Source organism: Lissotriton vulgaris, chromosome 8 (genome assembly GCF_964263255.1).
Source record: "Lissotriton vulgaris chromosome 8, aLisVul1.2, whole genome shotgun sequence".
Lineage (NCBI taxonomy): Eukaryota > Metazoa > Chordata > Amphibia > Caudata > Salamandridae > Lissotriton > Lissotriton vulgaris.
The window spans coordinates 1,354,938,926-1,354,956,853 of record NC_141696.1 but is presented as its reverse complement, the minus strand read 5'-3'; the positions used below and the strand labels follow the sequence as shown (position 1 = coordinate 1,354,956,853).

At 42.1% G+C, this 17,928-nt stretch overlaps 1 protein-coding gene across 2 annotated transcripts in view; it reads left to right on the top strand.

The window, feature by feature from the left end:
- Positions 1 to 17,928, top strand: part of AMOTL1 (angiomotin like 1) — a 311,572-nt gene that overhangs the window by 279,282 nt on the left and 14,362 nt on the right. For both annotated transcript variants that reach the window (XM_086935303.1, XM_086935302.1), the window contains 2 exons: positions 197 to 322; positions 14,541 to 14,776. In XM_086935303.1, the coding sequence (XP_086791429.1) occupies positions 197 to 322; positions 14,541 to 14,776 (362 nt within the window). The remainder of the gene's footprint in view (positions 1 to 196; positions 323 to 14,540; positions 14,777 to 17,928) is intronic.

The following is a 17,928-nucleotide window of genomic DNA, read 5'->3' as shown; positions in this document are numbered from 1 at the left end:
CTTTTTATGTTTCCCTGAACCCTGGTACGCTGTAATTCATAGTTGCGGGATTTCATAGCCTGATTGTTTTGCCATTTTACTTTATTCAGATGCAGTATTTTTCATGTTATATTAAACTTGGCTCTGTGATTTGCATTTTGAAAAATAAATGGATATGTGCAAGTTCCAAATGTAGGTGTTCCTTTTGTGTTGCTAGGGATACCACAATTATTAACCACTCGCGACACGGCAGCTACAATGACAACGCGTCGGCAATCCGGCTCTGGCAGGAGGAGGAGCAGATCGCGCAGGCCAGTCGGCGGTGCTTGGACATGGAGCTCACGTAATAAACGCTATTGTCTTGTAAACAAAAAATTGTATGAGCAATGTAACTCTGACGACATCTTCAAGAAATATTTTTGAATCACAATGTGAACTAGAAAATCAGCTTGAAAATCAGCAACCCTTAACATTAAATATATGCCAGGTTAAATAAAAGGATGCATTTTATTATTGCTAACAATCTTCCGTGGTGCAAATAATCCACAACAGTACTTGGGACAAAGAACACTGAAAAAACCTTCAGGTTTGTCACCGAGCCAGAGAAGCGTTTCTCTTCTTCTTTTGATCTGTCTGCTTTATCTGATATTCATTCAGATGTTGGTAACCCTATGCATGCACAGAGCAACAATGTGTGACCTCTGTTTGTGGGATCTATACATATCTTCTGGTCCGGCACCCTATGTCTTTCATGGTGTCATTAACTCGAATTTACCTTACTGTTCTGACGGTTGTCCAACCATCATGTTCCTGCCTGCCCCAGGATAATTTCATTTTAATCTACCTCAATTATGAGATGGATTTAGACTCTCTCGTTTTGATTAAGCGAATATATTGAGGCTTTTGTAACCATAGTGCTCTGCCACTGTGGACACCAGTACCACCCTACTCTTTATGTGTCTGCATCTTTCTGACTTTTCGTCAAAAATGTGTGTGTAGTGAGACTGCTGCTCAGTGTTTCGTGCCTTTCTCTCTCTCAGCTGCACATGTACAAGGAAATGGCGCAGCGTGGTGGCAGATTTTGCAGTGCCAAAACACAAGGGTGGCCCGTATTCACAAGAATACCGTGCTTCCTACGTGTTTTTCCTGAGCACTGACGCTAAAAATAGCCGTCTAGCACCTACACAGACACCATTGCGCCATAGTGCAAAGATGCCTGCGTTGCAAGGATGACTGTTTCTGTGCAGGAAGGTGTCCCTTCCTGCACAGAAACATTTGCTAATGGCGATTTGCTACTTCTATGTGAGCTGCATTTTGCAGCACACATAGAAGTAACAAATCGTCAGTATTTAATTATTGTTAATGTCCTGGAAGGCAGGCCTTCCTGCACAAAAACAATCATTAATGGCGTTTTTGCTTTTTCTCTGTCTGTTGCATTCTGCAGCACACAGAAAAGCAAATATTTTGATAAATAAAAGCATTTCTCCCCATTCCGCCAGTCTAACGCCTGTTTCTGCTTGGTATTAGTTGTTGGCAATGCCTCAGATTTACACATCCTTGTAAATCCAGAGCAGCGTCATAAAGCAATGGGTGTTGCGGTGGAACACCCACAGCAACACCCATTGTGCGTCCGTTTCACGCAGGTACCTGCGTGAAAGAGTACCATTTTTGCATAGCGGTGTTAAGCCATACAAAGTGGCTTAATGCTGCTTTGTAAATATGGTGCAGAGCATTGCGCTACCGGAATGTAAAAAAAAGTGACATTCCGGTAGGGCAATCCCCTTGTTAATATGCCCCTCAGTCTTTTCAACGTCTTGGTTTGTGGTGGTATCGTATGTCTCCATTAACGAGGCAATATCTGGGATCATTTTCCCCAGGAAAGCAAGTACCTTTTTCATATTGATAAAGTGGGCCAAACCATTAATATTCAGTGACACTATTTGTATGGGAGTTTGTTTCTCCTTACTGCCATCATACTTTCCTCTTCTTAGTGCTGCAAGCTCCTCCTATCCCACTTCTTTTTCTCATCTTCCTACCTATGGCCTCATGTGTACTATTCTTTCCTTTCTCTCCACTTTATCATCTACTTCCAACAATTCATGTACTCCTCAAGCGTAGCAAGGATGCAAAGGGCCATGGTGCAAGCAAGAAAAATGTCTCCTTTGACTGCTACTGGGGTAGTAAAATACAGCAATGATCAGGGTTCAGTGGGCCCCAGTGCCACTGCACCTGCTACACCAATGCCACTCCTCCTAATGCATACAATCTACCACCACAGTGCCAAAGACACACAAACTGTCAACTTACTGCTCTCAACACCGCATTTATACAATTCACCAGCCTAGGCATAGAGCGTGACCGCCCCCTACAATTCTAACCAAAAGACAAGACCTTGTTCTGCTTGACCGCAAACATACTTGTGACCCAGTGATTTGCATGTTCCTACACACACACAGTGACTAGGCTCTGCTATTTCCACAGGAATCCTTGTGCCACCCACACCTGTACATGTAATGCATACTGAGGCAGCCCATGACAAATATGTGTTTACTCCCAAACAACCCTCCCTCCAACCCTAACATCTCAAACCATTGTAACATGATTAGTACAATCAGTCCAGCCCCAACAAAGTAGAATGCAACAACTGAAGGTTCACAGTTGATGGTAGCTTTCCACCCAGAAGGTAACAGTATAGTTCAAGTGATCTTTATCCTTCTATTTGGTTCTAGGAAATTTAATCGGTGGACATCCACCGAGGCATGGTTTGCGCCGATATCTGTCCCACGGTGAGTTCCACAAGTAAGCATATTTCTCCCAATGGTGACCTTTTTTTCATGCCAATCTTCTCCTTTCCTCTCTATAGTTTTGGGTAATATAATATTGGACCATAGCCTGAAAGCTTTTTTTTTAATGAGCTTTGTAGTCTGCCACCAATTTGCAGTGAGTTTTTTCCTTATTTTATTTTAACTCCCCTGCAACTTGCACCTTTTTTCAAATTATCACCTGCTGTGGTTTCTTATCCTGCAATGTGGTGTGGGCAGTGAGACAACCGTGCATCAATTTGTGCTGCAGTTGGCCTGTACACCTTTCATGTTCCACCTTAGAAAAAGATAAAAGCAATATAGGATTTTCTCAAGTTCCTCTCTTGCAAATATATGGAAAGATGAAAATTCTCGTACCTGCTTCAGTAATCTCGGTTGATCATGCTGATTGCCAAGTGGCTGCAAACATCACAGCCTTCAGTGGGAGAGCATCTGTTGCTTTTTAAAGGGTAATCTTATAAAAAAAATTAAAACTAGTAGGACTTTTTTTTCAATTTTCCATGTATCCTTCCTTTTCAACCAAGTTGGCTGTCTGGTTGCAGCTAATGCAAATTTAGGGTCGATGTCCACAGAAGTATAAAATATTAGCGAACCCCACATCCGAGAAAGACTGTTCTGTTCAAGATTTCACAAAATTCTGAGCATGAAATAAAAGGAATGAACGTCTTCAAAAAAGAAGCAAAATTGAATAAAGCTCTTTTGGACACAGTCTCAAACAAGGCAGGTTGGAAATGTAAATGAACACTACATAAAGCATAATCAATAGAATGGAGTAGGATTTAGAAAGGGGGGGTTTAGGGCTCACAAAAAATGAGTGTAAAGGATGTCAGATTGTTCAACAAATGACTAGTTTAGAAACACATATATGACCTTCTGGGACTTCCTGACTGAAGGTATCTACCCAGGGCTTAAATATGTGTTCTTTATTGGAGCTTTGTTAGGCTCCCCTTGCTGGATACAGGCTTTTCCTGTGCCTTGTGTCTGTGTGTTTGGGCAAGTGAGAAGAGATGACAAGTAGTGGGATGGACTATGAGTGAGGTCCAATCGAGCATTATTATCAAACAGCCATAGCAACTCTGGACATGTACATTATAGTGATAAAGATGGGCTTTACTCCCTGCCTGGCACTGTATGAATGTGACTGTGTTTGCATTGTTATACTGTAGGTTATTAAATATAACTGGGTTTTACAAATCTACAAATTACATTTGAAAGGATTTTTCAAAGTTTCTCTGCAACTGTATGGGTTAGGAAATACGCATGGTTCTTATATGCAATGTATTTAGATTGGCATCAAACTGGTAAATTTCACAACAAGGAAAAACAAACTAAAGTACTGAGAAATGATAGTCCAAATTTTAGCTCTTGGCTTGTAGAGAAAAGCCATCTATTTTTTCCATTGGTCAGTTAATTAGGGGTGTCCAGTCTAAAAAAAGGGATAAAGAGGAGGCAGGAAGTCACTCCTACACCCTCTCTCTGTCCCGATGTGACTACTTAACCACAAAACGTTCTGTCGTAACACGGTATGTTCATCTATGTTTCACAGTCCATGCTTTTCATGGTATAAGCAGGTTTATGCTCCGTCTGTCTCATGGTAGGGTGTAGTGACTACATTGGTAATTTCATGCTGAAGGCTTCTAATAAAAATTGCAGTACAATTACAGCAGTGAAACTACATGTCCTTGCATAGCGAGGAAGATAGGAGGACCCTTCCTTTTGCCATAAAGAGAGAAACTCACCCACCACAACGCACATTGTGCCACAGACTTATTTACCCAGTTTTAAACCAGATTTCTTTCACATACAGAAAGTGGTGAGATAGCAGTGGGTGGGTATTGGGTTATTAGTTTTACTGATCACGAGGAGCTTGTTGATAGTTTTGTTGACCCGCTACTGTGGTACTGCTGCATCAATGTAATAAACAACACCCCCTGCGCAACATACCGTCCATGATTACTATATAAATCGGGCAACAGACTTGAAAACGTCTCTTTATATTTTAATAATAACTCCGCATTTATTTAATTAAAATCCTAATGTACATTATACATTATATTTTAATGAATACACTGTATTACATAAACAGAAAAGACAATATTCAGAAAATCCTACAGTCACACATTCACACAACCATACAACGACAATGTGCGAAATGTTTTGATATCTTTATATGTCTTGTTATCTTCAAAGGGCCAAAATTCTGTCACATAACATAATTACTCATTCATCTCTAAAGTATAAACAGTGTCACACAAAAATGATCATTATAGGTAGAGAGTGTGGCTTTGAATTGTTAATGAATTTTCGGCGCCAAGCGCCTTCACCAGGAAGGTATATGGTCTAAATATCGAGTCCAAAATATCGAGGAACACAAATATCGAGTCCAAAATATAGAATGGACAAAATATCGAATGGACAGAATATAGACATCAAAAATATCGTTTAGAAGGTAAGTAATGTAATATCGATTAAAAAAATATAGACCGTTAAAATATCGAAGTACATAATATAGGTTATTAAAAATATCGAATTTTTAATAATATCGATTTTTTTAAGTGTTTTGTATGTTAGTATATGTGTGAAAAGTGTATATTTTTTTGTAATTTATTTTAAGTAATTCATTTTATGTTATTTAATGTTTGCGTAATTTAATTCTGTAGCGGGTTGTGGGTTTATAGGGGAATAGGGTGGGAAGTAAGTTAATTATAATTAAATATGTCAATTAATTTATTGGTATTTATTTTGAATAAATTGTTAATTCATTTTTAATTGGTATTAATTAATTCTTAATTGATATTTAATTTTGATTAATTGATAATTATGCGAATAATATTAATTTATTTTCTGTAGCGGGTTGTGGGTTTATAGGGGAATAGGGTGGGAAGTAATTTAATTATAATTAATTAAATATGTCAATTACTTTATTGGTATTTATTTTGAATACATTGTTAATTAATTTTTAATTGGTAAATAATGAATTCTTAATTGATAATGAATTTTTATTAATTGATAATTATGTGAATAATAATTTAGTTTCTGTAGCGGGTTGTGGGTTTATAGGGGAATAGGGTGGGAAGGAATTTAATTATAATTAATTAAATATGTGAATTTATTGGTATTTATTTTGAATAAATTGTTAATTAATTTTTAATAGGTAATTAATTAATTCTTAATTGATAATTAATTTTTATTAATTGATTAATTTCTAATTATGTGAATTATATTAATTTATTTTCACTAGAGTGGGAATAGTAAAATGTACCCCTATGCTATCCAACGCTTTCCCAATTGTTGCACTCTCTGGAGTGGGAATAGTAATTTTTACCCCTACGCTATCCAACGCTTTCCCTAATGTTGCACTCACTGGAGTGGGAATACTAATGTTTACCCCTACGCTATCCAACGGTTTCCCTACTGTTGCACTCTCTGGAGTGGGAATGGTAATTTTTACCCCTACGGTATCCAACGCTTTCCCTACTGTTGCACTCTCATGCAGTGGGAATAGTAATTTTTACCCCTACGCTATCCAATGCTTTCCCTACTGTTGCACTCTCTGGAGTGGGAATAGTAATTTTTACCCCTACGCTATCCAACGCTTTCCCTACTGTTGCACTCTCTGGAGTGGGAATAGTAATTTTTACCCCTACGCTATCCAACGCTTTCCCTACTGTTGTACTCTTTGGAGTGGGAATACTAATTTTTACCCCTACGCTATCCAACGCTTTTCTTACTGTTGCAGTCTCTGGAGTGGGAATAGTAATTTTTACCCCACGCTATCCAACACTTTCCTTACTGTTGCACTTCCAGGAGTGGGAATACTAATTTTTACACTCCCACTATCCTACGGTAATAATATTGTGTATTTTTTATTAATATTATGTTAATAAATAAATATATATATATATATATATATATATATATATATATATATATATATATATATATATGTTTTAACAGATATGATTGTATATTTTTTTTGTAAGTTTAATTAATTATTTAATAATTTTAAGGTAATTTAAGTATTTTTAAGTATATTTTAGCTATTTATTTTTTATATTTTTTTAATTTTACATTATTTTCAAGAAATGTGATATTTTTACAAAGTATATATATTTAAAGGATATTTTGGATTCGATATTTTCGTACTTACCTGTTTGTAGATAGGAATTCGATATTGTGTCCGTCGATATTTAGTCAAAGATCCAAAACTGCTCCTGGGACCCTAAAGATTACATAATATCCTAGGACGAGGGGCCACTGTATACCAGCGACAGGAATAAAAAGTATTTTAGTAAGCCAAAATAACATGTTCTGTGTTCCAAAGTGTCGTCCAATTCGGTAAGAACGTTCCACAATATAGACTTTGTGAAGTTTGCTTGTCAATAGACTCGTCAAGAATGGGAATCAGCAGGAACCTGTAGCAAATGCATTATGGCACATAGAACGAGTGGCTGAGTACACACTTTTGTTTTTTAAGGGTCTGAAGCCATCTCACCCGTTTGTAGTGTGAACGATGCTCCAAGCTGAATCATGACAAAGGACCTGCTGCATCACATATTTTTTGCTTTCAGTGTTCTTAGGTTGCCCCATTGACACTTTTCAGTTGCCCCTTAAATAATGTAATGTGGTGTCTTCTGCGCAACCTCAGTTGTACGAATACTGCTTTCGGGTGACCACCATAGAAACCCTACCCTCGTATTTCCTGTTCATCTGGGTTCAACCATTTCTGGCCGGTGTAGCATCTAAAAATGCTGTACTGCATTGTCTACATAATTGCCTGGCTTTTGCCGTTGCCACTCCAGGGTATTACCTAGAACCACTTCAGGATAGCCCCTTAGACCCCTGTGGGGTTTGCTGCATCACCCTGGTCCCCATCACTCCTCTGGACGGAATGCGTTGGTCTAAGTACTGTGGACTAACCACCAATGTTTCTGCGTATTTCCCCACAGATCCCCACTGGTGGAAATGTATTACTTTCTCACCGGAACATCGTCTAGCTCAAAACGAATCATTCCATCGTAAAATAACACCATAAAACCTTAGGGATTACAAATTCAAGTCGTGCTCTATTTGCTAATCTTCCACTGCTCCAGATGCACTGGCAACAATATATAGTAACACAAATGAGATCTTGTGGCTGGGCTTCCTCTATTTCTTAATCATTTTTCAGCTCCAGTTGTCTTCGACACCTGAGCTCCTGCAGTTCCCCACCAAACCTACACCCAGTAGTGTTACAGGTATTATCTGGTGACAGAGCCTCCCTGTACCAGAACTACCCATCAAGGCATGCAGTCTCAGAAATCTGTGGTTTCACTGCTTCAGACTTAAAACACCATGTTACAGTAACAAACCATGCATTAAATTCCTACTTTGTGCACAGAAGATACTTGAGCTAAAAACTAAAATGCTTCTCCGAAATCATACCGACAACTATACTGCAATGTCACAGAAAACAGCAGCTTTCAAGCATGCCTTCTATGATGTGCCAATTAATTCCCATCTTGTTCATGCTACGTCCTTCACTTTCAGTGCTACTATTTCCCAGACTTCCCAACCCACCTAAAGTACTCTCTTCTTCTTCTTCTTCATATGTTACACCTTTCACCCTTCACCTACCCAGCCCCCATCACCTTTGCCTTTCATCCGTCAGAGCACTAAGCACACTCGCGCTTCTCTTTTCTCGACTCACACTACTAACCACGCTCCCACTCCCCCGACTACTCTCTGCTCTATTCATCTCTTGTTCACTCCTTTTGCGTCTCCCCCTGTTTTATTTATTTGAAAAGTTTTATATAGCGCTGGCTAGACCCGGAAGTTATCAGAGCGCTTTACATGAGGTAGGACATTGTTTCAGTACATTGTTACATAGTTACATCAGTTGCTGGAGTGTCGCATAACATAGAAAGGGAAACAGTATAACATTGTTACATGAGTTATAAAGCATAGCATAACATTAAAAAACGGCAAGGGGGAAAAGTACTACAGGGGACACAGAAAAGTCAGGCTGGAAAAGGTGAGGCAGTCAGATAATCACGGAGAGAGGAGGCAGGGGAGGGAAAAGAAACACAACGGGGAGACGAGGAAAGCAATGGCAGATGTCCGGCTGGGTCGGTGACGGCCAAGGGGTGAACCATGAATTCTGTATATATCCTATCCTGGATCCAAATCCTCCTCTCCAGACAGCTACTTACCTCTCTCCTACGTGCCTCTCTTTCTTATGCTTATACGCAGCATGTCACACCATGTTTGAAACTTGATTCTGAACCTCATTCCCCTCACTCAGTAACTGCCAAATACATCACAGTACTTCAAAATCCTTTCAACCATACACACCAATGGAGTGCCTAAGAATACAATTTAAATCAGAGCTCTTTGTGGCCTCATCAGGGGCATGAAACATTTGACAAAATCTGCAATATAATAGCATCTTTATTTATTTTTTATTTGTGAAGTGGAGTTTTCAGCAGAGGCATCTTGCTGCTTATATATCAAACAGCTAGGAACATACTGAGACCATATAGATATTACACAAAGGACATACCGAAGGACCGAGAAGAGATGCACTTGAAGATGTTTCAGAAATGCAAAGTAGTCGATGATCAGTCTAAGTTGGCCTGAAAAAGATTTTCACAGTTGTACAGCATGAAACCTTATTGCTCTCCGTAGCAGCAAGCTTCCATAAAATGTGGAATTAAAGCAGGTGCAGTGAGGTAAATCTAACAGAGCGCACAGTAATGTATGTATGTACATCATAATTCTATAGCGTGAATTGCAGAGTGCTGTACATGGTCAAAGACGAGCATAAAGTCAATGATTAATAGGTGAGGAAGCTGAGCTGTGGACATTAATGCATTATGATGTAGTGTTCTCTAAAAAGGTAAATCTTCAACTCTTTGCTAATTTCGAGCAGCATCAGGGCAGCCCTGATGGATACGGTTCCAGCTCCTGGGTGCCTAGATGGCCTGTGTTAGACCCTGCGGTTTCCAGCTGACTGGGACACCCCAAGGCCAGTCAGAATCCACAGTCCTAGATAGGATGAGTACGATACACCTGTCCGATGACCTGTGCTCAGTCTTGGGTAGCTTGACACCGAGCAGTCAGGCTTCTCCTCAGGGCCCAAGTGTAAAGTATTGGCTCAACACCACCCTTGCAACACACTGCGTACGCCACAAAAAGACTCCACACTGTATGTAAAGAACTCTGGTTTTTGTATTTGTATTACACACACATTTAAATCAGAAACGGAATACACATTGTATATACACTTTACAGTTATATGCAATTGTCGAACTTTCTCATTAGCAGCAGAACGGCTTGAACATGCTTGCCCTGATCAGAGGTATTCATCCAGTTCAACATTCCCCAATATTGCATACCCCCAAAAGTTGCAATGGTCAAAGCAGTCACAGGTCTTTGACTACACATTGTGACCCAACCCCTCAGTCACTTAACTACAACAGCCAATGATACATGTTGCTCCTGCTGGCGCCACATTGAGTAGATTGATGGAACTGCCTAACACGGAAAGAAATAGTTACTTAGTTCCGTCCATCCAGATTAGACCTCTAGGCACCCAGCTTCACCTGCACAATTGCGGGATCGCTATCCCCCATAGGCAAACTGGCACACTTCCAAGTCTAGAGAAATGTTCCCCTTAAACTGAGGTCCGGGCTGACGTAGCTCACGACACCCAACGGTAGGTGCCCACTAGACATAATGATAACCATCAGCCCCAGTCATGATGTAATCCACAACAAAGTACCTTGTGGCGTTGGTCCTGGGAGAGGGAGCATGCGGCCTCTGACAGAGGTCACAATGTCAGACACTGTCATCTTCCCGATCTGAAGGTCAAAAACCGTCTCAGCTTCCAGCTCAGGTCCCCCAACACCCCTTGGACATCACACATTCTGGATAGGAAGCTACCACAGCTCCCCTGGTTCCAAGTATAGGTCCCTGGGACTCTGAAAGCTTCCCCAACGCTCCATGAACTTCTCAAGTCCCTACACCTCAGGTGGGCTATTGGACGTTACGAGTGCACTCATCTGCACAGTGTGATGACGGTGTACGTCAGGACAGGACGGTCTTTGTCCCAACCGATGATCACTCTCACCTGTTTCCGCCGCATCTCCATCATCCTTATAATCTCATGGAAATGGGGATACCCTTTGTGCCCCTGGGATCTAGTGGACAGGAGGTCAGCCAACCTGCCCTTGAAGAGTAGTTAGGAACCCTTAGCTACAGGCCAGCAATGTCCAGCCAAAATCCACTAAGTGGTAGTCCCCTTCCTGGAGCATAACAACCTCCTGGCCACCACAAGTCTGCAGATAATCCATTTGAAGTCCCTCCTGTCCTAAAGATTCCTCTTGTCAATGTCCCAGCGTCGAACCAGGGTAGTATGGTTTTAAATCCAAAAGCGTCGCTAAATTCGGAGGCCAGAGCCCCAGAATTATACACACAATGGCCTTTGAAGATGCGATCAGTTCAGAAGCCCACCTTTGAAATTCGCAGGCCCTCTCTAAAAGTTGTCCTTTCTGCCATCCTACCCCAGAAGCTTTGATCACTGTCTTTAGTGGGGCCAAGACACTGCCCCTTGAAATCTAATAACCAATTACACCCCCATGTAACCGTCCCAGAAAGGCCCCTCAGAGTTACAGGTATGCAGTGACCCTTGAGATATAGCTGTCCCCCCAGCACCTAGGTGTGAATTGGAGACAGGGCGACAGGCACACACAGCCACGAGCATCGAAATGCCCACTTTCCCAAAGTGACATTTCCACACACTTAATGTCGGATCGACTTGGACTACTGGAGAGGACTCGCCATTATAAACTCAATGATATCAAACACTGCACTGCTGCTATTCTGCACGTTGGAAATACTGCTCAATATCCTTTCCCTATCTTTCCCCCATGCTAATCCATTGCGAGACGCAGGCATGTGGTACCGAACACATCATCCGGTTCCATTCACTACCCTTGCATGCAACGCACACACCCTACCTCTTCCCAACATCCCACCCTGTCCCCAGGGAGAACTCTGATCTAGCAAGAGACATGCAGAACCTTTGCAAGTAGCATTTGAAATGCCAAGCCAAGTAACAGTAACCCGGGTACACAGGCCCCACCAGGGCAAACCTGTGGCACGATTGATGAGGTATCTCCAAAGATGGCACAATCAGTGCTGCAGGCCCACGAAGGACCATCTAAGGTACGTGCCCTGGGTATATGTATTACCTCTGGAGAAAGGACTTGCAGCTAACTCGAATCAGCCAATCATGTATACACCAGCCACCAGTATGTATATGACCAGCACAGCGCTTTAGCACTAAATGACTATCAAACGCCCTCGAAGTCCTAAGGCTAGCACCTAGGTCAGCGGAAAACCGGGAAGGAGAAAATCAAAAAATTTAGGTAAAGCACCCTAGAAAGGGCCATTAACAACAGCCTCTTGTCTTGTTTTTTCCTTCTTACACTTCTTTGTCTGCGGTGTGATGCTGTCCTGGGTATGGTTGAGTCAAGAACCACCAGATATGGTGAGTTTGTCTACAAGATGAGCGGGGTGCTGGTCATGATGGCTTGTTAAATAATGCACCTGGTTTTGAAAATGGTGCGGGCCAGCAAGGGGAGATTATGGAGTTCCATGAAGATGTGGGTTTGTGTAGGAGTTGATGATGTCAAATAGAATGTTTGGGCCAGTCTACTAGACAGTAGGCTAAACAAGTTCAAGAGCCTTAAATTGAAATTGTTGCCCGAAGGGGGCAATATTCTTGATACTATGCTTTCTGAATTTGCACAGTGCTTAAGAGGTGTAATTTCAGGCTGGAAAGAGAAGCGAGCTCCATCTCTTCACTGAAATGCTACAAGCAGAAATTTCTAGGTAAAAAATGATTTGTTAACAGTAATTTTCCATTACCAAGTCTCATGCTCTGTACTGTCCTGCTGGGAAATATGCACTCCCAAACCGCGTTAACAGAGCATGCTTACAAGCTTTTGAAAGGCAGAAGGCATTAAAATAAAAAACATGTCTGTGTTGCTTAATGCCCACTTATGGCATCAGTCATCCCAATTGATTGACAGTTTAAGTGGTTTTATCCCAGGTCTGTGTGAAATTGATATTTTGCATGATATATTTCTAAAAGATATCTGATACTTCTCTCTCGCCATTGTCAGTGGGCTACAACCACAAAACGATTTCTACCGTACATCCCCTTTTCAAATACCCCACTGACACCCCTCACAGCTTTCCTGCTTACCTTAGCTGCCATACAATACCACCTCTCACCAAGTCTTGTGACAACCCCTCCTTTCTCACACATAGTACTCCTAGAATACATCATACATATCTCATCGCTTACATCAATTCACTCACCATTTCCTCATTAGTCCTCTTTTCACTACCTGTCAAAATTGCCACCCGGTTCCCTATCTTCTCGTGTGCTACATAAGAGCCCTCAAAACAATAAAGTTGACTGTATCCCCATGTGCATGCTATCCTGCGCCAGGCTCTATCGTGGCAAAGTGGTTTGCAGAATGACAAGACCGATGGTACCACAAAAATATTTTTCTATAACTTTAGCTGTGTTCGGAGGTCTATTGCAACATGTTACCTGTCACACTTCTTGCCAGCTTCTCTCATGAAATAGATAGTAATAGTACAGTGACTAATTTCCCAGTCACAGACTCACTTTTAAGTAATCTTTATAGTTAGATTTACCTTATGGCACATGGAGATTCATTCTCTGGCCGTAGAGTTATGAACAGCCATACCTTGTAATACAATGAAGGACATATAGCTCAAAAGTAAATTCCTGGCAGATGAAGTCCTCTACATCAGTAGACTTCCAGTTGCTCTGCTTTCTGCACCACAGCAAACAATATTTACGGGGTCTGGATTCAGACCCTGGCAAACAGCGAGCCAATCCACCAGGTAAGTGGAGTTCATAGCTTCCGGTCTATTTCTGGAGGACGGCCCACCCAATTTAGAGCACCAGTGGATCTGGTGGGGTCTTTCCGCCAGGGCAGCTGCCACTACTGTGATTGCTCTGAAAGCTGAATAGTTTGCCAAGTGGTATCATGTTTGTTGCACACGCCCGGAAAACCTTTTCTTTTTCAAGAACAAACTTTCACTTTAGGAGTTTTTCTTGAAAAATAGAAATCAAGGACCGTGATGTGAGAGAGCTTTCTCTGTGCACAAGTGCAATTAGTAGGTGGATTTTCCTGCCTAGGGCCACCATGTCATACACAGTGGTCCTTAGCAAGGAAGCCCATTGACAGTTGCCTGTCCTAACTAGGATGGGGCAACTTCACTATCATCTGGCAGCCCACTGGCAAACAGGTTGCTAGGGTCAAGGTTTTTCACCAACAAATCGAGCTGAGGCTATGCAAGTGGACACACTACACTTTGCCCAACCCTGAATGAAGCCAACAAACTGCAAGTGGGGCAGGATGGGAGCACTGATGACTAACAGCGATGCTCGCAATCTGCCAAACTCTGAATAAGACCCTTCGTTTCTAACTTACTCCTTGTTCTCAAATTATCATAACTCCTATGTAGAGTCTGCAGTACTCCCTAATTGCATATCAATGGAAGATATGCAGTCAAGAAACGGTCTGCATGTTACCTTGTCATTTAAGACACAGTTCCATACTCTTTGCTCCCCAAATTCATCTGCAAAGTTATGTTACCTGTCTGTTCCTATTTGTATTTGTTTCAAAGTTTTATTGTTTGATTTTACAACAGGATAAAGAATCTTCATGCAAAAATAATAGAGCAAGATGCTATGATTAAGGTTCTTCAGCAGCGGTCTCGAAGGGAAACTGGAAAGACGGATTCCCCTAACTTACGCCCAGCGAGATCTGTTCCGTCTATTGCAGCCGCTACAACACTGCCAGGGATTCACTCTCGCCAAACATCCCTCACCAACAGCCAGATGGCCGTGGAAAAGAAGGATGACAAGTTCTGGAAAGGAAGCATAGGTAAAGTCAGTTGATGAGGCTAACTCTTGAGAGACTGTGAAAGATTCACATGACATTGACATTTCTCATTGATGACACTATCTCCCACGTATCCACAGCTTAACACCAATATATCTTGTGCAGGATGAGAGGTATTACATATGCCAAAACTAGCTTTAACTTTCATAAGATCATTTTTCAACTTCGCTATTGCTTAATGCGCACTTATGGCAACAGTCACTGCAATTGATTAACAGTTTAAGTGGTTTTGTCCCAGGTCTGTCTGGAGAGGAAGGCAGTTACTCTAGTTGTGGCCAAAAATGGGAGAACTGCCATTTGTCCTTGTGTTGATCGAACAAACCAGTGGGGAATATGCGATCTTTACCTTTGGACCAATCATGATGTAGTCCTATTTCAATCAAAACTACTTATGAAGTAGCTCCCTAATCTAGTGTGAATGGGACACCTACATTTTTGTTTCTGGTATTGCCATGAAATATCTCCATGAACAGAGTGGTAAACTTTCATTAAAAGTTATGTTTTGAGTTCCTAACATGCAGTAATGTCCCGTCCCCTAGTATATTAAAGAAAAAAGTTATGTGGATAATGACTATGGACCCCCACTTTCTGGTACTTTTCCAATGACCACATCTGGTGGCAGCAATTCCAACGACTACCATTTGTATTGACAGAATTTCCACCAAAATCTGTAAAGTGGCTGCTCCCAACCACTATGATATATATTTTCGCAGCATGTGTGGCTGTAGATACCCATGCTCTGCAAACTCTTGCCATCTAGTGTTGTGTCTGGATGTATGCAACTTGTTTTTCTTGTAAAATGTGTGACAAGACCTGTTGTGACTCGTTCCAGAATGCACTTGCACACTGGCTCCACCTCAGATGGTTTTCTTGCACTATCGGGCTTGGATGTTTGGGAATGGTGCTCCAAGGTTGATGTGTTATTATGTACCAGATCTTCCTTTCAAGTCCAGTGGCTCCCCCTTCCAGCCCAGCAGCGAAATCCGCTCTACTGCACTGATGAAAGCATCCGCTCACAAAACTGGGACTGTGGATGCAGTAGTCAGTGGTGGGGGCACTTCGACACATCGCGGCCTCGAGTTACCACCCTCTTGAGTCCTCACTGAGACTTCTCCAAGAATACATCTAGGGTAGCATTATCGAACATACTCCCATCAACTTCTGCCAAAGGAATGGCACCAGATACCCCTAGAGTGCCCTCCATAAACTCTGCAACCTCTGTCTCTGCCTCTTCCCAGAACATGTAGAGACTTCCTACAAAGCCAGTCTGACTCCCACAGCAAAAAAACTCATAAGGTACCCGAGTGAAAGATTGCCATCTGACATTTTTGGAGCCGAAAATATGCCTGGCGCCAAGGAAGAGGAAGGTGGGCTTTCCGGCATACTGGTGGGGCAGGCAGAGGGTCCAAACACCAACTTCTCCGAGGTCTTTGACATGGAGAAACTCTACCTCCTCCTCAAACCAATGGTGCAACACACGCCATCCTCTGGCCAAAAATCAAGTCAATGTCTAATGCATCTACTGTGCCTCAAGGTCTGTTTGAAGCCCCTAAACACACATTCCCATATGCAGAGTATCACTCTTTCAGGAGTAGGGCATCGAGCCCCGAGTCAAGCTGGAAACTGCAAAAACCTTTGAGTTTCGCTCCTCCACACAAGACACCCATCAAGAGCACTAAATAGCACCATGCTTTGACCCCCTTCTGGCAGCAAGGAACTGACATCCAACATCAAATCTTTCCCCCCTTCTCTGAGAAGCTACACTCAGAGCCGAGGTCGACACTCCTCAACAGGCCTTTAAGCTGGGGGTCAAACCCCTCTGGACGCCAAATACCTACACCACAGAAGGCGCATCAAAGTTGTCTAAAATCCTGGATGCAAAGCAGAAGCTGGTGGCAATCCACCAGTGTATGCATTCATGCACTGATGGATTGCCAATTCCGTGATCTTCCTCTCCATATATGACTGGTAGGAGCTGGTAAAGCAACTACCAGAGGTTCATCGTAAAAGAGGACAAGAGTTGGTTGGTGAGGGAAGACCTGCAGCAATGCCAATAGTAGATGTGGCGTCGGCTCAGCGGATACCGCCGTGAGGGGTGGTAATACCAGCATCCACCTCCGCAGGCAAACTTGACTTAGGGTGTCACAGTTTAGGCCCAAGGCACAACAGTGAGCATCAGTTATTCTCCCCCTCCCAATCAATCGCATGGAAAAAATAAATAAAAAAAGACACTGATATCTCGAAATCAATGGCCACCCTACACTCTCCCAGTCCCTAATTTGCTGGGGAGGTACCCAACTAGGTGGCTCAGTCACCAATCACCTTAACAACAGTACTAAGAGTCCTTTCAGGACCTCCAGCACCTTACGACTTTCCAGAAAAGATACTATATGGAAAATGGGTATGGAAAAGGCAAAGGTGGCTCTGGAATGGTCTCTTCTGCTGCAAAAACAGTGTTAACCCTCTTCCCCTCGACATTACACCTGTTGAGGGAGGACTGAGGCCCTTTCTAGCACAGTGGCAAAACATCTCATAAGATCGATTAGTCCTCTCCATTGTGTGGGAGTGGTACTGCTTCAAATTTCGTGACCCGTCCCAACATCCTATCCCACCATCACTTACTGAGTTCAGACCACCTTTACCTTCTGGAGGAAGAGGTTCGGGAGCTTCTAGAATACGACGAATAGAACCAGAACCTGCTCACCAGTGTGGTGCAGGCGTGTATTCCCTGCTCCTTTTAATCCCCAAAAAGGACAGCGCCCTTTCACTGATTCTCAACCTCTTGCCATTGCTAAGAAATGGTATCGGAAACGGGGCAGATGGAACGCGTTTAGGGGCGATATTTGTACATCACCAACAGACGATATGGCAATGAACAGAAGAACAGAACAGTAAAACTCCTGGTTGCCTATAATGTGTAGCATGTGATTGTAAATACACTGTACCTCCTTATTGATATGTACTATGATTTTACAATGATGACTATGATTTGATTTAATAAAATGTTAAATAAAAAATTAAAAACCTCTTCCATTGAACAGGCATATAGTCTCCAGTACGTCCTCTCTGAACACTTTTGGTCACTCTACAAAACGTTATACTGCAAGGCAAGTTCATTTCAGCACTGGATATGA